Below are 19,735 nucleotides of genomic sequence, written 5' to 3'. Positions count from 1 at the left end.
GGGGCCAGGGATCAAACCTGCTTCCTCCTGGATACTAGTTGGGTTCATAACCTGCTGAGCCACAACGGGAACTCCCCAGAAGAGCATTTTATTTTTTTATTTTTAATTTTGTCTTTGTGTCTTTTCTAGGGCTGCACCTGCGGCATATGGAGGTTCCCAGGCTAGAGGTCTAATCAGAGCTGTAGCTGCCAGCCTATGGCAGAGCCACAGCAATTCGAGATCTGAGCTGTGTCTGTGATCTACACCACAGCTCACGCAACGCGGGATCCTTAACCCACTGAGTGAGGCTAGGGATCGAACCTGCAATCTCATCGTTCTTAGTTGGATTTGTTAACCATTGAGCCATGATGGGAACTCCAAGAAGAGCATTTTAAATGCAAGAGGCAGCCATCAGCATAAGAGGAGGTGAGGGAGAAGGTCTTGGTGGAGCTTCCAGGCATCCTTCATGGAGACCGGGACCTCTCTCTTAGACCTGGGCAATCCGGCCCTGCCCTGGTCCTCAGCCTGCTGCATCCGTCCCCACATGGCCAGGGGGTATGGCTACCTAGAGCCTGAACCTGCTGATCCAGACCAAGTTCTGGGTTCCTGGGACAGCGGGATTCTCTGCCCCAATGCCCAGAACCTGCAAGAGTCGCTTTCCTGGGTCTGTTTTCCTAAGGTTTTCTGCTGTGCTGCACCTCTAGGCCTGTGGGTCAGGGAAGGGCCAAGGGTGGCACTGCATATGTGGATGCAGTTGGCATGGCCAGGGCCAGCCCTGGAGACGCTGCAGGGGGAGGGCAGAGGCTGGGGTGGGAAGACAATGGGCATCAGGTCACAGACTCTCGTTTGGTATTCTTGTCTGGGCCCCCACAGATGTTACGGGGTGGCCTTCAAGGATCTAAGCATTCCTGTGCTCTTTAAAACAAACAAACAAACAAACAAACAAAAAGTAAGGGAGTTCCTGTTGTGGCGCAGAGGAAACAAATCCAACTACTATCCATGAGGATGCGGGTTTGATCCCAGGCCTCGCTCAGTGGGTTAAGGATCCAGTGTTGCCATGAGCTGTGGTGTAGGTTGAAGATGCAGTTTGGATCCCATGTGGGCTGTGGCTGTGGCTGTGGCTGGCAGTTGTAGGTCTGATTTGACCCCTAGCCTGGGAACTTACATATGACATGGATGCAGTCCTAAAAAAAAAGCACCCCCCCAAAAAAATGAAATCATCAAGAAAAGTCAGATTTGAGACTATATTATAAATGTGATTTTTTTTTTTTTTTTGGCTATGCCCACGGCATATAGGAGTTCCTGGGCCAGGTACTGAACCTGTACCACAACAGTGACAAGGCCAGATCCTTAACTGCCAGGCCACCAGGGAACTCCCACAAATGTTAATTTTCTGTGTATGTGTATGCTTCTGCATGTGAATGCTTGTTTGGGAAAAGGGTAAGTTCTTAAAACATAAGGATTTTTACTGAACTGAAAAAAAAGGAAGCGAACTATTTGGCTAGACTTTCTCTTCACTAGAAGTTGGGTGATATATAAAGCAGAGAGCCAGACTTGAGGTCAGCCCAATTAGGGTTCCCATTCTATCTTGCTGCCTTCCAGCTGTGTGATCCTAGACAAGTTAATCAACTTCTCTGAGCTTTCTTGTGAATCTGTAAAATGGCGGTGATAACTCTTTTACGAGATGTCTTTGAATGTGAAAGAAGAGAACAGGCAAGATTCTAGCATATGGGAGGAACTCAATAAGTGTTCATTTATTTATTTTTTATTTTTTATGGCTGCATTGATGGCATATGGAAGTTCCTGGGCCAGGGATTGAATCTGAGCTGCAGCTGAGACCTACGCCACAGCTGTGGCAGTGCTGGATCCTTTAACCCATTGCACCAGGCTAGGGATCGAACCCGCACCTCTGTAGTGACCCAAGCTGGTGTAGTCAGATTCTTAACCCACTGCATTACAGTGGGAACTCCAGGGTTCATTTCTTTTCCAGTTTTTGGAATCGTATTGTAAACGCTAATATCATTTTCTTTAAATATGTCCCAATTTTTTTTTTTTTTGGTTTGTGTATTTGTTTAGAATTTAAAGTGAGGGCATTAGAATTTAATGCCCACTGTGTGTGGCTGCAAAGCCTCATGTACTGTGAAGCCAGAAGGTAGAATTTAGGAGCCCTGGTTGCTCTGTGAATTTCCCTCCACTTTAGAACAGGTAGGATGCTCAGAACCCTTCTAATGGTGCTGCCAGGAACCTACCTGAGCAGGAATGAAAATGAATCAAGCTTGAGCTCATCAATAGCCCAACCTTGTCCAAAAAGTTCAATATAGCTCTTCCCACATTACATAATATGTGATTTCCTGAGAAGCTGGAGGTCAATCCATTCTTTTCCCTAGTTCAACATGTGTTGAGCATCCGGTGTCAGCTCAGCATTGTGCTGAGGCTACAAAGGACACACACACACACACACACACACACACACTACAGGATGCACAACCTCGAATCTTGTTTTCAAGGTTCTTACATTTTTTCCAAGCTACATCATAAATGTGCCAAAGGAGCTTGCTAATGCCATCACCATGGCGCAGGAGACACTTCTACAATGCAAACAGCCCTTTTAACACAGAAAGAGTCACTTCCTAATTCATATCCTATTTACTTATATCTTTGTATTTGTCAGTTTGGATTTTCATGGTAAAGGACTTTTTCAGCTCTGGCATGTGGCAAGTCTATAATTAATATTTATTGACTAAATGAACATAGTTCAAAATCAAGGCATATTTGGGAGTGCCCATTGTGGCTCAGGGGCTTAAGACCCGGACTAGTATCCATGAAGACTGGGGTTTGATCCCTGGCTTCACTCAGTGGATTAAGGATCTGGTGTTGCCATGAGATGGAGCTGCTATGTAAGTCACAGGCTTGGCTCAGACCTGGCATCGCTGTGGCTGTGGTGTAGGCTGGCAGCTGCAGCTCTGATTCAACCCCTAGCCTGGGAACTTCCATATGCTGCGGGTGCAGCCCTAAGAAGGAAAAAAATGAAGGCATATTCATATCTGATAAGCACCTTTGTGTGTGAGTAGATAATTCAAAAGGACTTTTCACATGTTTGTAGCTATTAGTTTCCATAAGAATCTTGTGGGGGAGGAAAAAACAGGCCTTCATTATACCTATTTCATAGGTGAGACCATTGAGGCCTCTAAAGAACAACTGGCTTCCTCAGTTCAGTATCTGAAAAGTCTGATGGCAGTCCAGATGTTGCCAGCAGGGAAACCCCCAGCAATGAAATCAAGACAATTTTAGCTCACATGTCCTCTTGGCTGATCTGATCTCAGGCCTTGCCAAAAAAAATGCCCATTTTCCCAGGCATCCAGGATGGAGGCCCCCAAAGTTTCTGCCCCTTCTTTCTCTGTATGCTGGTACCTTCCAGGGCTATAGACATTCAAGTCTGAAATCTGTGCCCTGTCCTCCAAGCCCCTGTCATCGCCCAAATGTCTGTTCTCCTTCCCCGCCTCTCATCTCAGGCTCTCCTTGGGAGTGACCCTCTGCCCCTGAGTATATTTATTTGGTCGACACTCACTAAGCCCCAACTTCGTAACAGTCACTGGGCTGGGAACTGAAGACACGAGGTAAGTAAGGCATGGCACCTGCCCTCTGGCACACAGCTGAGTGGACAAGGCCATGAGAGAAATCTAGATGGAGGATTCAACAGCCCTTGGCAAGACATTTAAATCTGAGTGCAGTGCAGGGGAAATCTGACTGGTGTTTGGAAGGATGAATAGGAGTTCATCAGGTTGGCAGGGATAGGGTGGGAATTCCAGCAGGGGAAAAAGCCCATCAAAAATGACGAGGTGCGGAGTTCCCGTCGTGGCTCAGTGGTTAACAAATCTGGCTAGGAACCATGAGGTTTTGGGTTCGATCCCTGGCATTGCTCAGTGGGTCAAGGATCTGGCATTGCCATGAGCTGTGGTGTAGGTCACAGATGCGGCCCAGATCCTCGTGTTGCAGTGGCTGTGGTGTAAGTCGGCAGCTACAGCTCCGATTAGACCCCCAGCCTGGAAACCTCCATATGCCGCAGAAGCAGCCCTGGAAATGGCAAAAAGACCAAAAAAAAAAAAAGTCGAGGTGTGAATTGGCAAGATGTGTTTGGGGCCCCAGCAGGAGCTGGCATGGGTGGGGTGCTGGCAAGGAGACAAGAGAGCTGAAGGTGGAAAGAGAAGTTTGGATGTTATCCGAGGGTCCCTGCAAGGTTTTTAGGCCAGGGCCCGAGATGATCAAATTTCAATGTTAGAAAAAGGACTCTGATAGCTGTGTGGGGAATGGATTGAGGGAGCTCAAGCACACATTTTGTGTAGTCACTGTTACATCTCGGGCGCCTCCCAGGAACACAGGCAGAGGAGGTGCTCAGGGTATGCGGCAGGGATGAGGGAGTGACCCCATTAGGAGTTTACTACAGAAATCCAGGAGCAAAAGTACAGGAAAACAGAACCCAGGCCGGGAAGTTCAATGGGAAGAATTAAAGCAGGGAGCCAGCTACAAAGGTCTGGGAAGAACAGAAGCCAAAGAGAGCAAAACAACACGGTAGGGGGGTAGTCCAGAGATTAGCAGCCGGAAGCTACTTCTACCCTAGGGCTGGAGGGACAAAAGCGGTGTCACTTCTTCCCTGGAGCCAGAGTGCCTAGAGAGAGCCAGGACGAAGGAGGAGGAAAGGGGAGGGCGGGTCTCCCAGGAAGTGGACTCAGATGGAGATTAGCACGCAGGTTTATTAAAGAATGCTTTTGGAAGGGGAGGAAAGGAACACGACAGGGCTGGATGCAATCTCCAGAAAGAACTCAGATGACCCTAAATTGTCGGGCTGAAGCTGGGATGCCCTTCAGAGGGGGCTCAAATTGAGGCAAGGAGGCTGAACCTGTGTACTCCACAATCACTTGTCATTGGATGTGGACCTCCTGGGAAAGGAGTGTGAACTTGAACAAGGCAGCCTTTCTCAGTCCAGGCGGTTTCCAAAATGGATTTACAAAAGGCAGCCAGGGGAGTGGAAGGTAGGGTGGGCATGGGTGGATAATTCCTTCTATCCAGTAGGGGGATCTGGCAGCCACACAGAAGGGCTGTCTGGGGAAGGGGAGTGGGGTGGGATAAAGGGCTGGAGCCACAGAAGAGGTGCAGCCAGTGTCCCAAGCAGTCCCGTCTCCCTCCAGGGCTTCCCTCCGGGCAAAATGGGCTGCAAGCCAGTGGCCAAGGGAGCTTGAGAAATAGTCTGCAAGGAGAGTTAGGAGGGGAGGGCAGGGGATGGCTCTGAGAGCAAGCAGATCTAGGATGGATCCAGGGACAACCCAGTGGGGGACAGGAAAAAGGCGGATTCATGAGGAAATCGCTGCTAAAGATTCTGGACCCGGGGATGGGGGGTGGCGATGCCTTTCTCTTCGAAGAGGCAGGAAAGGGGGTGTGCACTTCGAGGAAGATGCTGATGGTCCACGCTGAGTTTGCCATCCTAGTGCAGATGCTAAGCTGGCAGCTCAGTGGGTCTTGAATAGCTGGCACAAAATCAATGTGAAAGAGAGAAAATCAGGGCTCTCTCCCAGTTACAAGACCAAGTGCATCCTCCTCAGCCAGAATTGGAGCTCTTCTTGTTTTCCCCAAGGACTTCTGCAGGCTCAGCTCTACCTGGGCAGGCACTCTGGCCTCTAAAGTTCCCCACTTCCTTGCTCTCTTCCCCCCCCCCCCCCCCCCCCCCGCAACTTCTTACAGCCCCACACATGCCCCCAGGTCAACCGCTTCTAGATGGAATCCTCCCTAACCCCTCTCTTCCCTCTGCAAATTGTAATCCATTTTTTGAGTACCCACAAGTGCTTAAGAGCTTGAATGCTCCACCTTTTAGTAGTGATTTGATCGCAGCAAGTAACTTCGTCTTTGCAGGCTTCTCCCTCTTGAAAAGGGGTAAAAAATAACCCAACGGGGTGGCTGTAAGACTGCAGTGACTATGTGTAAAGTGCTAAGAACTGTGCCTGGCATTTTACAGACCTCAATTGACGTTAGCTATTATTATTTTAATGCTCAATCTTCTAATCCCCAGCGTCTAGCTCTTACTAGATGCTTCATTAGTATTTGCTGAATGAATGGAGATTTAATATGGAAAAAATGTATCCTTGGCGCTCGACCTGGTTTTAGAAAATGAAATTTTTAGTACAAGGGCAGAAGGGATTCTGATAATAGCTATGTATGCTGGGTGTCCAGGGACTCCAAATCGACCTGGTTCTTGAAAGAAAGAAAAACGATAGATTCTAGGTTGCTTTTTCATGGAGCTTTGTGCAGCGTCTGGCACACATTTCGCGCTCACCGCAATCACGTTGCACGAGTGCACGCACACGCCCTGGCAGGGCTGCCCGGGTGTAGGAAGTATCACTGTCGGTGGCAGAATGACTCCCACTCGCTACCCGGCCACCACGGAACTGGGCTGGGCTGGCCCCGGGGCCCCAGACCCTGCAGGGCGTGTGGAGGCCGGGGAGGGGGCTAGAATCCAGCGGCGGCCACGTGGGCCCCTTCCGCCCTCTCCCCACATCCTTTGTTTCCCACCGTCCCCGGCTCAGGAAGCTCTTTCTGCGAGTCACCGCGAAGGGGCGGCCGGGGAGCCTGGAGAAGCTATTTCCGTGCAATCCCGGCGGGCGGCAGGCGCGGGAGGGGCGTGGAGGTGGAGGCAGCGCAGAAGGCCCAGTGTTTGCTTTTATTTCATCCAACAGAAGGTTCTATTTGTGGAAGCGAACAGACGCTGGGGATTAGAGCTGGGAGGGGGCAGGAAAAGGAAAAAAAAAAAACAAAAAACCACATCCACAACCACGCATAGGTCTTCCCCGGAACTACCGCGTGGGGGTGAATGAGTGATTCTGGAATTCATCACCTTCTCTCTCTTCCTTTCCGCCGACTACCGCCGGGCCTCGCGACGCCCACGGCTCCAACCGGAGGTCCCAGGGCGCGGGGCGGTCGGTTGCGGGGGGAGATCCCCAGGGCAAAAGGCGTCACCGCGCGGCTGCAGCGAGCAGCGGGTGCAGCGAGCCTTGGTGCGCGCGCCCGCAGTCCATTGTGCTCGGTGTGAATGGGGAGCGCGCACCAATCAGCGGTCGCTTCGCCCCCCACGGCCCCACCCCTCCCGCCCACTTCCCGGGGACCCTGACGTCACGGGAACTTTTCCTCCACCCCCTCCTCCAGCTTCTAGCTTTGAGCCCGCTGCCTGCCGGAGGGCGCGCGCCGCCTCCTGCTTAGCCCAGCCCGGGGGGCGTGTGCGCGCGCCCCAGCCAGCTCGGGACACACCACCTGCGCGAGAGCGCGCGTTGCCCGGAGCATCCCAGCCCTCGGGCCACCCCCATCGCCCCCGCCGACCCAGCTCCTCCTCCCTCCTCCCAGCCTCCCCACCCCCCCCGCCTCCGGTGACTGATCGCCCAGCGGCAGGGCCCGAGTCGTCGCAGCCACCTCATTGCACAACCCGGCTTCCCAACTGTTTACACAGCCCGGCCTGTGAGTGTATGTGTGTATACAGCGTGAGTCACCGGGAGGCGGAGGAGGTGGAGGAAAAGGAGAAGGAGGAGTGCACTGGCCAGGATCGGTGCTGCGCACACACTCACTCACACTCAGTCACTCTCTCTGAGCGCGTCTCGCTCGGGCACACTCACGCCGGGAGCCCGGAGCGCGCAGGATCCCGAGCGCCGCGGAAAAGTTGCTCCGGCTTTGGCCCCGAGACTTATTGCTTTGGGAAGTGCATTTGCTCCGTGGCTCCGCCGAGCCTGCGGAATCCTGTACTCGCTGTTTCGGATCTCGGTAAGGCCAGCCACCGCCACCTCTGCCTCCCTGACTGTCGGCAGCCTCGACAACAATAGCGGCGGCCGCCCCCTGCCAGGTGCCCGGAGCCGATACCGCGGGGGTCTGAGGACCCGAGCCGGCCTCCCACCCCGGGACGCGCAGCCACGGTGGTTCTCGCGTGTACCGCCAGCGCCGGGGAGAGGCTCCGGCTTTGCCCCCCGTGGGGGCCGAACCAAGCTCCGTCTGCAAACTCCATCCTGCGGGCTGGAATACGTCGCGGCGCCGGCGCCGACCCCGTCGCGCCTTCCCGCGCCGATCCGAGGACGTACAAAGCCGGGGCCGTCCCGGCGCCGGACGGGATGCGGGTCGGTCCCGTGCGCTCTGCTATGAGCGGCGTCTCGCAGCCCCGAGCCCCGGCCTTGCTGCTCCCGGCCGGCCGGGGCGCTCCTGCCAAACGCCTGCTGGACGCGGACGACGCGGCGGCGGTGGCGGCCAAGTGCCCACGTCTCTCCGAGTGCTCAAACCCTCCGGACTACCTCAGCCCCCCTGGCTCTCCCTGCAGCCCGCAGCCTCCGCCCGCCGCGCCCGGGGCTGGCGGCGGCTCCGGGAACGCGCCGGGGCCCAGCCGCATCGCCGACTACCTGCTGCTGCCCCTGGCCGAGCGCGAACATGTGTCCCGGGCGCTGTGCATCCACACGGGCCGCGAGCTGCGCTGCAAGGTAGGCATCCGGAGGCCGAGGCCGAGCGGAGGTCGCGGGGTGGGGAGACACGGTGGCAACAGAGTTATTTGGGGTTTCCTCAGACGACGCCCGGGGGCCGAAGGTGCCACCAGCGCTTGGGTTTAGGGCAAGGCGGATAAGTGTGTTTGAGTCCGGCAAGGTAGCATTGGACCGGGTTCACTATAAGGGATTGAGGGGTTCGGATGGAGTGGTATAATGGGGTCTTGGCGGTCAAGAGGAAGTGCGGTCCTCAGTTTTTTTTTCTCTATGATTTCCTTAATGCCCAGTTTAGCGTGTGGCGTTCCACATAAGTTGTGGAATTGGTGGAATTGAAATGAATTCCAGGGCCATGCCTTTCCCCTTTTCTCATTCTCCTCGCTTCCCACTCCCTCCCCCCGCCCCTTGTTCTGGAGGGACGCCCTGCAGTGGGTTCCTCCTTGGAGCTTGGAGCAGCTGGCAGCTCTCTTGCTGGGGCTGCGAGGCATCCTGGCTCAGCCGCGGGTGATAGGGGGGCGGGCAGCCCGTGTCGGGCTCGAGTCTTGGGAATTCCGGTTGGAACCTGCGCTGGGACAGGGACCCTGTCCTCCCCGAGAGCCGTCTGAGGGGACCTTCCAATCAGGGCGGGGGAACTTGACGGGAGGAGGAGTGTTGGAAAGCCTTCACTGGCTAGGAACCCTGGTATCCATTCGTGTCTTGATTTTCCGGCCAGCGATTTTCTTTTGAACATTAGGGATTCCATCCAGGAGATACAACTCCTGGAAACAGGATCCTGCGCGCGCTCCTCCTGCGCCCACAGACGCAGAACAGTCCCACAGTCCATCTACGCTTTGCGAGCTGCACGCCCGGGCCTCACACATCCCCGAGAACCCTCCAGGCTGCTCTTTCTTACCTGAAAGATAGGATCACCCCTCAGTTCAAGTCGCTCTTGGGTTTTCCGCGACTCACCTGACCCTCACCTTCCCGTCCCTGGGCTCGCTGCTGCCACCTACTGTCCGACCCGAACGAAACTTCAAAGGCATGATGGAGCCCGGTTGAAAGGGGGGAAAAATCTTTTCTTCTGGGTCGCTGGGGCTGTGAACTGTTTTGGGAAGAGAATGAGTGTGGGTTGGGGTGGGAGGAAGGGGGCAGCAGAGAGATTTCTGGAGCTGGTTCCAGAGCAGTCAGGCCTCAGAGGTGGGGTGGGTCTGGTCATTGTGCAACCCCTTCCAGTTCCTCCCAGCAGATAATAGCTGAATCCAGATGGTGACAGCCCGTGTGTCACCGTTTCCAGTCGAGTCTAGGATATGAGTAACCGGACTAAACAAAAGGCCCTTAAAGAGACCAGCCAGCTTCTTAGAGGAGATGCTGCCCATTTCCGGGGTGAAGGGGGGAGGGGAGAGATAAATAAATGAAAAAAACCCCGGAGAGAATCGTATGGTCCTGTGGGAATTTTAACTCGAGTACATCTCCCTGAGCCTCAGCAGGTTGCTTAGGGCTGTGTTGACAGTCAGTCCCTCTTTCTTTCTCTCTCTCTGGGAGTCATCTGCTCCTCTGTCTGATGGCAGAGCTGCATGTTCTTTAGCCCCTGCTTCCACTTGGAGGCTGCGGAGTCATACATTTCCAGGGCTCCTGGAGATCCCTGGGGGACCTCTAGCAGTCACTTTGCCCAGCATTACCTGCTGATAAGGAAGGGCCACAGAGGATGGTGACGAAGGAGCTTAGCTCTTTGGAGCTGGTGGCCTCAGGGGAAGCCATACATAGAAGACTTCTTTCCAACCATCCATATGGTAGCTTTTTGGATATTTGCTCAGCCAGAGCCCAAGATGCTCCTGGTTCTGGGTGCTGGGGGCTGCATCAGTTGGGGTTGCAGAGCTAAGCGGGTGGAGGGGAAATGAATGGAGCCTTGCTTCCATCAAAGCCTGGAGAGGGAGAACGGCAGCCCAGCCCAGGATCTGGGAGGCAGCCTCTGCTTTTCTAGCCTCCTAAGTGGGTCACCTTCTCTCTGCAGGTGTTTCCCATTAAACACTACCAGGACAAAATCCGGCCTTACATCCAGCTGCCATCACACAGGAACATCACTGGCATCGTGGAAGTGATCCTCGGGGAAACCAAGGCCTATGTCTTCTTTGAAAGGGACTTTGGGGACATGCACTCCTATGTGCGCAGCCGGAAGAGGCTGCGGGAGGAGGAGGCCGCCCGGCTCTTCAAGCAGATCGTCTCTGCCGTTGCCCACTGCCACCAGTCGGCCATCGTGCTGGGGGACCTGAAGCTTAGGAAATTTGTCTTCTCCACGGAGGAGAGGTGAGCGGCCCCCACAGCGCCTCCTCTGCCTTTTGGGCACCAAAACGAAGGTGGTAGAGCCATTAGGTGCAGTGTGTTGGTTCAAACACCACCAACCTCTCAGCTGTCCCAGAGTTAGTATTTAGGGGTCCCCTCCTGAGGAGCCAAGGCCAAGGTTGGTTATGCGGCCCCCTTGTGGATGTGGCTTGGGGACCCCTTGGTGCATCTGGGGGATGTCACATGATGACAGGATGCCCTCCCCACTTCTACCCGGGATCCGTTTTATCACATTGTCATCAGAAAGGTCAGCTCTTCTGGGGTACAGATGTCAACCTGCATCAGTTCCTAGAGGACATCTTCGAATCCTTGTTTATACTGAGCAGGTTTGTTTCGTTCTGTGTGTTTGGCTTTTGTACCCAGTAAGTATCACAGAGCTAGTCAGCCTGTTGTATTTGCAGAATTCCATCTCCTTCCTTCACTCCGCACTCCTGTTCCATGTCAGGCCTGCCCCCCCCCCCCATATTTTCTCCACGTTCTCTAGTGACTCTTTAGACATCTTGTTTGGCTCCATCTTCAGAAAATAGCTACACTGAATAATAAATGGAAGTTGGCTGGAATTGGTTGCTAAATATAGATCCTGACTTACCTCATAAAGAACAAGATGAGCTCGATAAGACAATAATGAGACATTAAGATTCAGAGCTGAGGTTTCAGACAAGAGAATTCAGGAAGCCGCAGGAGATAAACCTTACCTGATTTTAAGAGGTGGGGCCACATCCCTAGTGGAAAGATTAAAAAGCAATACTATTGTACGATTGCAGAGGTGGGTGGGTGTTATTTTGTGGTAGCCATGCAAGCAGGGCTCACTCCACCTGTGCCTTTTTTACCCCGAAGTTATTCAGGCCCTGTGAAAAAGGGCAGGGTTGAGTTGCCAGAAAGCAAGGCTTTGTGCCTGACCTTGCATAAGTATTAGAACACACTGATTAGCAAAGAAAAGCAAAGTATTGGCAATGAAGAAGTTTCCAATTCCTGGAACACACTCTTAGATATGGTGATGTATTTTCTGAAACATGCCTTACACACCTCCTTGCTGACTTTTGAAATCCGCATTGCACAGGCAGATGTCATGTGCATGGCGTTTGGCAACCCGAGGGTTAAGCAATGGCAGGCTGACGCTATTCGTGTAACCAGCACAGGTGCAGGGTTTTAGTACTACAGCAGCCAATCAGCGGCAGACAGTGTGGGTTGAGTCATATTTTCCGTTTACAGAACCAATGGGTATTTTACATAACGACGGGGAGGTCAGGCTGAGGACATACCGAAGTTAGCACATGTATACTACACTCCAGGGAACAGGAAGGCAGGAAGAAAAAAAAAAAAAAAAACAAGTAGACCTTTGAGAGGAAAAGGAATTGACCCAGTAGCCTGTACGAAATGTTTGCATTTAACTTCACAACAAGTGACTTACTGAAACAGGGCTGGGAGGAGCCCAAGTGGCCACCAGATATTGGAGGCTCCCCATGTGGCTCTGGGCTTTGGGGGAACCAAGGGGCTTGAGAGGTTGGATCGGAACAAAGAGGCACCTGCAGCCTCATCAGAGGCTTGACTAAAGATTTTTCAAACTTTTAGTTTTTACCTGAACAGAGAAAATATGCTCAAGTGTTGATGTGTCATCCTTGTGTGTGCACATGTGCAGGCTTTTTAGGGCTCCTGCATCTTTCAAATCCATCAGCCGCTTCTCTGTCTTCTTTGTCCAGGCTAAGCATTCTTTGCAGTGAAACATCCCAATAAATGTAATTAATATTCCTTGTACTTGTACGCACAGTCATCACAGCTCGGGCTCAGGTGGACAGAGTTCCCTCTGTGTGTGTATGTCAATGTGAGCAGGAGTGCTAACAACCTGTGGGTAAAAACAGTGACCTTGGGCTCCACTTTCTGTACTGTTCTCTAAGGCAAAGCGCGGGTCCCAGGAGCCCTGGCAGTCCGTGGCATGCTAAGAGATAAGATCGGCTTGTAGGATGCGCAGGCTTTCCCTGAAGAATTAGGATCAACTGCTCTTCCCTGATAGCTTTTGGAGAAAAGTCAGCATTCCCTGAGACAGGCTCCCACTGCTGCAATGTGAATTGTGTAAATTGTGTAACTCCTGTTCGGTAGGATCTCTCGTATAAGCTGTAGCATGATGAATAGTATTTGGGGCTTTGCATCATACCCTCCACCCCAGGCGCTCTCTGAATACTTTGCAAATGTTTATTGCAGTTTGTATTGGTTTGTGAAATCCTGAGTCCTCCTGGGTGGTTGCAAGGCACTGCGTACTGGACGAAGGGGTAACTGGCATTCCTCCAGCCTCTGCGAGGAGCGCCTGTGGGCGCTGTTATTGGGAGGGCCCTGTTTTTCAGAGCAGCTGATCTGGAAGTAATGGCTTGTTTCCTCTCTCCTGCAGAACCCAGCTCCGACTGGAGAGCCTCGAAGATACACACATCATTAAGGGAGAAGATGATGCTCTATCAGACAAACACGGCTGCCCCGCCTACGTGAGCCCGGAGATCCTGAACACCACAGGGACCTACTCCGGGAAAGCGGCCGACGTTTGGAGCCTCGGGGTGATGCTCTACACCCTTTTGGTGGGACGCTACCCCTTCCATGACTCAGACCCCAGTGCCCTTTTCTCCAAAATCCGACGTGGACAGTTCTGCATTCCCGACCACATTTCCCCCAAAGCCAGGTGCCTCATTCGCAGCCTCCTGAGACGGGAGCCTTCTGAGAGACTGACGGCTCCCGAGATCTTACTCCATCCCTGGTTCCAGTCGGTCTTGGAACCTGGGTACGTGGACCCAGAAATAGGAACTTCCGATCAGATTGTTCCAGAGTACCAGGAGGACAGCGACATCAGTTCCTTCTTCTGCTAATCCCCAAACCTCAGAAACCTCATTAATTCTCACACATGGCATTTCTGTATCTAAAGATGGACAGGCCTTTGGGCGTGGGGCCAACCGGACCCATGACGGCGTTAGGACCGTTGGACTCGGCGTGGCACCCCTCTTAATGGTCCAGATGAGTGACTGTGGGCGCGAGCAGCGTACACTCTGATTGGCTGCCCTGCGGGGGTGTGCCGACTATCCCTTTGTCTGATTGGGTGGGGGTTCCACGTCTTTTATAGGTGGCAAGGCGTATGGATATCCTACAGCGTGTGATCAAGTGAAATGAACTTGAACACTCTAAAGGGAGAGGACGTGAATCGCCCAATGGCATTTGGGGCAATAACCTTCATTTTTAACAGGGCGACACATAATTTGGGCCAATAAACCTGCCATCTTCGAACTTGTCTCTGATAGCCAGACTTTCGCTACCCCAGCTCCTCTGATCGGAAAGTTTCTGTTTTCTGGTTTGGTTTAACACTCACCCTTTCTTCCGTGTTTTTGGAGCAGACTGTTTCAGGGGCATAGGAGCCCGCCTGGACCGTGAATCCCGACTCTCCTCCATCTCCTGCCAAGACCCCATTTGCACTAATGCTTTCTGACCTTGAAATGTGCCCCTCCCTCCCCTTCTCTGTAGAAGCACTTACCAGCTAACTGTGGAAAAGTATCACAAAAGTTGCAAACTTCTGGCTATTTCAGAACTCTAAATTCAGAGGGAGAGACTGAAGACTTTGAAAAAGAATTTGAGCACTTGGAAACCGTGAGCTTTCTTGGTTCCCCTCAAATATGTTAGCATTTATCCTTTAGGTTTTTTTTTTACCCAAGACCACCTCAGGGTGGAACATTGTGTCTAGGAGGAGAAAGATAAGAAGTCTCCCCATTCCCTCTCCCCAGAGCAAATGTTAAACATCTTTGTACTAAAGAGAAAGTGAATTTTGGATAGTCTTAGTTCTCAGACTACCCTCCGGAATTATGCTTTCATCCGCTATGGGTATAGTCTGCAGTTTTGCATGACGAGTTGTTAATATTTCAGAGGTGGTGTGCCTTATGAATACATCTGCGTCATCCGTATCTGGAATGAAATAGCAAGCCCCAAATCTTTAAAGTCGAAGGGACTTCTAACAGTCCTCTAGTTCAAGTTCTTTTCTTTTTCTGCCACCTCTCCAATGCAGAAATCCATACCTGTCCCACCCACCCCCACCTCCCCACCCCCGCCCCCAGCTTCTTTCACAGGTGGGACTCCAACCTCTGCTGGAATGCTTTCAGAGATGGGAACTCACTACCTGCGAAAGATAGAGCTTAACAGAGAAACTGCAATTTGCATTAAAAAAAACAAGTACAGAGGAAATAAAATATCAGTAGCAGTCTCAGACAGTACTGCAATCAGATGGTTAAACGGGTAAACCAAACATGCTGTATTTTTAGAAATGGCACAAAGACAGGCAGTCACCTTTAAGGGCTACGCCTAGGCAAACTACTAACATGCATTGTGAGAATACCGTGCATACCTCACGTACTGTGTACCTTGTACATATATTGTACCTTTTATACATATGTCCGATTATTTCTTGTTTTGGCTCTGATGCTTTGTTCTGTTGTCTGTGTCTGTCTGAATAACCTGCGTGTCTAAGACCACGTGAAATGTGAATGATCGTTGGCAATATTACTTCGACAGAATCATGGGACTCGGAAGAGAGAGGACAGAGGCCTTTGTGGCACTGACGCTCTCGTGGTTGCGTGACTATTGTATCTGTGATACATGACCCGGCTGAGGACTCTGGGCTGGCTGGGGCTTCGAAACACTAGATCCTTCCTGTACATGTGTATATATGTGAGATGGCCATTTCTGACTTGTAGAGAAATTTTAATAAATCTGGTTTCGTAAATAGGTGCAGTGACTTTCTTTGGAGTCCAGTCCACTTCCTGCTGGAGATGCAGAGGTCTCTGGCTTCGGGGCCTGGAATCTCGAGGGGGAGATGGAGAAGCAGACAGATGATGATTATTCCATATAACCTTTGACAGAGCTGAGCCCATCTGCTTTTTCCATTGACGTGGCCACATCCATTTTGATGAGTGAAAGCAATTTGGTAAAGTCAGGTTGGTGAGGGCTGTGAGATGAATTTAGAGTTGAGAGGCATTGGAGAGGAGCATCCATAAATAAGTCTTGAGATGTAAGAATCCCTCTGGCTTTTGGTCTTTTTTAATTTAGGGACCCTTGAGAATTTGATGCCAGCTTTGAATACTTCTCAGAAATATACATGCGTGTCCAACAGAATCTTGTAATTTCAGAGGCCCAACTACATCTCTGAAGACATCACAGGACTTCCTGTTGAGAGTCAACCTCTCCCCTCCCCTTCCCCATTAGACTTAGTTATAATTTGCTGATTGAGGCCTTTCCTTTTCTGTAAGCGTAAAAATGGAAATAAAGGAAGGTCAACTCAAAGCGACATTATTTTGAATCATGACAGCAGAGAAAGCAAGGATTTTGATTTGACAGGTGTATAGCTTCTCTGTCGCATGAGAATCTATTCTAAATGAAGTCAGTTGGCATCCAGAGTGATTTTTTTTTTTTAACCTTGCATTGTAAAGTGTCAAAAATACACAGAGAAGTGCAAATAGAAGAGTATAGCTCTTGGACTTCCTATTGTGGTGCAGCAGAAATGAATCCCACTGGGAACCATGACGTTTCGGGTTCGATCCCTGGCCTCACTCAGTGAGTTAAGGATGCAGCGTTGCCGTGAGCTGTGGTGTAGGTCACAGATGTGGCTCGGATCTGGCATTGCCGTGGCTCTGGAGTAGGCTGGCAGCAACAGCTCTGATTAGACCCTTAGCCCAGGAACCTTCATATGCCGCGGGTGTGACCCTAAAAAGACAAAAGACAAAAAAAAAATGTGTATAGCTCTGAATTTTCACAAACCAGACATACTGGCCTAGCCCACCATCAGGTCAAGAAAACAAAACACTGCCAGGACCCCAAGAGACACCTCTTGCCCTTTTTAGTCTGTACCTGACACCCCCTCCAAGGACAAGTTTTAATGGTAAAGATTACATTGAGGGTTAAGTCATCCTCTCTGGACTTAAATGAAAAGGCATACAGAAATTACAGCTGACACAATTGCCCTTTTCTAGGGCTCAGGCTGAGCTCACTCAGGAAGGCAGACCTATGACACCAAAGTCAGTGCAACTCAGGGCCTCGTGACCCAGGAACTGAAGAAATGGAAAAAGCACGAAGCAAAGTGAAGAATGGTCAGATGCCTGGGTAGCTTAGAAACTAGGAAGCTGGGAGTTGATCTGAGGCCATCCTGTGAATAAGACCCTTTGAAGCTGGAGTTCCTGGAAGCTCAGAATATACACTTCTCTTTCTCCTTGCTCCAGTGAACCTAGCCGAGGCTCAGCATGATTCCTCAGGCACACAAAAGTTTAATACTTTGGACTTCACCGAGCTTTTTAATCTAAGGATTTCAAAACACTTTGCAAGCAATTAAGGTTACAACACTTCTTTGTACTGTTGTTACGTGAACCAAGTGGAGAGAAATATGGGTCAGGATTGGCTGGGATGACATGTGATGCCACGAATCCATAAATTTAATCTCCTTGAAGGTTAGAACAAATCTGGGGCAATCACGGATAGTTACGTTACAGAAAGTTGGAAGGAGAGTGTGCTGAGCACTGATGACAAAACCGATCCCTTTTATTTTCCCTTGTGTCCTCAACAGAAATCATTAAAGTGACATCTCAATAACCATTTATTCATATCATACTTTCTAGAAATTTTCACTCTTTTTTCCCCGTTCCTTCTCCCTCTCCTCTCTCTCTTTCTTTTTATATTCACAGCAGCCAAGTGTAATAGGCAAGTCAAATATCATTTGCTCCATTTTATAGATGAGAAAACTGAGGCTCGAGTGTCTTTCCATAGCCACTCAGGAGTAACCAGCTCAGAGCTGAGACATGGACTGGGGTCTTTGGGCCCATCCAGTGTTACTGCTTTGTCTGTCCATGGCCTTTTAATTCTTCTGGTAAAAATGACAGCTGGAGAAGATGGCTCAAGACAAACACAAATACTGGGACTTCAGTCTTGTCAACATCTTCAAAACAATTCAGTACATCAGTTATAAAAGTGGGAGCATTACTGAAGATGGGAGATCCATTATTAAAAAAACAATTACTGTTCTCCTACCATTTGCCAGGCACTGGGGTAGAACTTTGGGAAGGAGATGGCCAGGACTCAATCCTAGCTCATAGAATGGAAAGCTCCATAAAGTCAGGGGCTGTGGCTGTGTTGTCACTTCTGGCTCCCCAACACTCAGCTCAGTGCCTGTCACAGGAGGTGTCCAATGCCAGCAAGGATGGACATGGTGAGAGGATGAGTGGATGGATGGGTGGGTGGGTGGATGGGTGACTGATGGCTGGATGAGGAGAATGGATGAGGGGGTGGGTGGATGAGTGGATGGATGGGTGGGTGGGTGCATGGGTGAGTGAATGGATGGGTGGGTGGGTAAATGGAAAAATGGAGGGATGTCCTCCAGAAGCTCAGAGCCTAGTGAGCCTTCAAGTCAGAAAGGCAAGAGCTCAGAAACAGAAATCTTGTGACTGGGGTCTCGTCCTAGCCTTCCACTATATTATCTTGAATAAGCAATTCTGCTATTCTGGTTCTCATGTGCTCATCAGTAAACTGGAATGATTTCTCTTGTCCCTTCAGCTGCTATTCTACGCAATTAGGCCCTTTGATAATCTTCATCAGAGGGACCATGGGAATAGCTTTATTCTTCCTTTTAAAACACAGGCAGCATGAAATTGGAAAGAATATTTCATTCTAGATAAGAAAAGGCATGGTAGCAATGAAGATTATGACATTTGGCTTTCCTTTCCTTTCTTTTTTTATGGCCACGGCCATGGCATATAGAAGTTCCTGGGCCAGAGATTGAATCCAAGCTGCAGCGGCAACCTATGCTGCAGCTGCAGCAATACTGGATTCTTTAACCCACTGAGCTGGGCCGAGAAAGGAACCCGTGCCTCCAGAGTGATGCGAGGCACTGCAGTCGGATTCTTAACCCACTGCACTAGAGTGGGAACTCTGGAATTGATTTTTCAGCATGACTTTGACTGGAAAAGGGAGGGTAAGGGTTTGGTTAATCATCCCTCTCTCTTAAACAAACAAACAAAAAACAAAACAAAAATACAAAAAAACCCAAACAAACAGGAGTAGATCGTATTATCAATCCCTGGGAACTGGTCACATCAGATTTCAGTAGATTCTTTAGTGATCCCAGTAGCACTCAATGACTTCGTGGTTCCTAGAAGAGGTAAGAAAGGAGAAGGATGCTGCTAAACTTTACAACTCAGTCCTACTGGAGGCTTGACAGGAGACGTCTCATTTGATCTTCTCAGCAACCCTGTAAATGAATAATTTGTTCCCATTTCACAGAGGCGGATGCTGAGACCCAGAGGCTGAACGGTTTGTCCAAGTTCACACAGCCAGTGAGTGGATGGGATGCCAGATCTTTGTCTTTTCTTGTCTTGGGCTTTCCACTTTGTCTGATGTGTTAGACCTGCAACACGATATCTGCTTTTTGAGGCAGCTGTTGTGAAGGGAGATTTTTTGGCCCGGAAGTGTGTGGTCTGCTGGGTTAGTCCTGGTTTGAATCTATGATTTCTCTAGCTGAGATTTATCATTGGAGCACTCATGGTATAGACCAAAGGCCATGCTAAGAGCTTCATATGAATTAACAAATGATTACTTCACAGCACCCCTATAAAGCAGTACTGGTAGTATCCCCGCCCCCCTTTTGGCTTTTTAGGGCCACACCTGCAGCATATGGAAGTTCCCAGGCTAGGAGTTGGGTCGGAGCTGCAGTTGCCGGTCTATGCCACAGCCATAGCAATGTGAGATCCAAGCCACATCTGCGACCTACACCATAGGTGTAGCTCATGGCAATGCCTGATCCTTAACCCACTGACTGAGGCCAGGGATCGAGCCCAAGTCCTCATGGATATTAGTCGGGTTTGTAACCTGCTGAGCCACAATGGGAACTCTTGGTATCATCCCCTTTTTGTGGATAAAGGGACTGAAGTTCAGAGAGAGTG

General features: G+C 50.7%; 1 protein-coding gene across 1 annotated transcript; it reads left to right on the top strand.

Moving 5' to 3' along the window:
* The first annotated feature begins 7,369 nt into the window (after nt 1-7,369).
* On the top strand, nt 7,370-15,537 carry TRIB1 (tribbles pseudokinase 1). The gene is made up of 3 exons (XM_047783262.1): nt 7,370-8,477; nt 10,465-10,757; nt 13,177-15,537. The coding sequence occupies exons 1-3, from the start codon at nt 8,118-8,120 to the stop codon at nt 13,640-13,642; spliced, it is 1,119 nt and encodes a 372-aa protein (XP_047639218.1). The 5' UTR covers nt 7,370-8,117; the 3' UTR covers nt 13,643-15,537.
* Nucleotides 15,538-19,735: the final 4,198 nt, after the last annotated feature.

The sequence above is a fragment of the Phacochoerus africanus genome, chromosome 6 (assembly GCF_016906955.1).
Source record: "Phacochoerus africanus isolate WHEZ1 chromosome 6, ROS_Pafr_v1, whole genome shotgun sequence".
Taxonomy (NCBI): Eukaryota; Metazoa; Chordata; class Mammalia; order Artiodactyla; family Suidae; genus Phacochoerus; species Phacochoerus africanus.
This window is presented reverse-complemented; position numbering and strand designations above follow the sequence as displayed.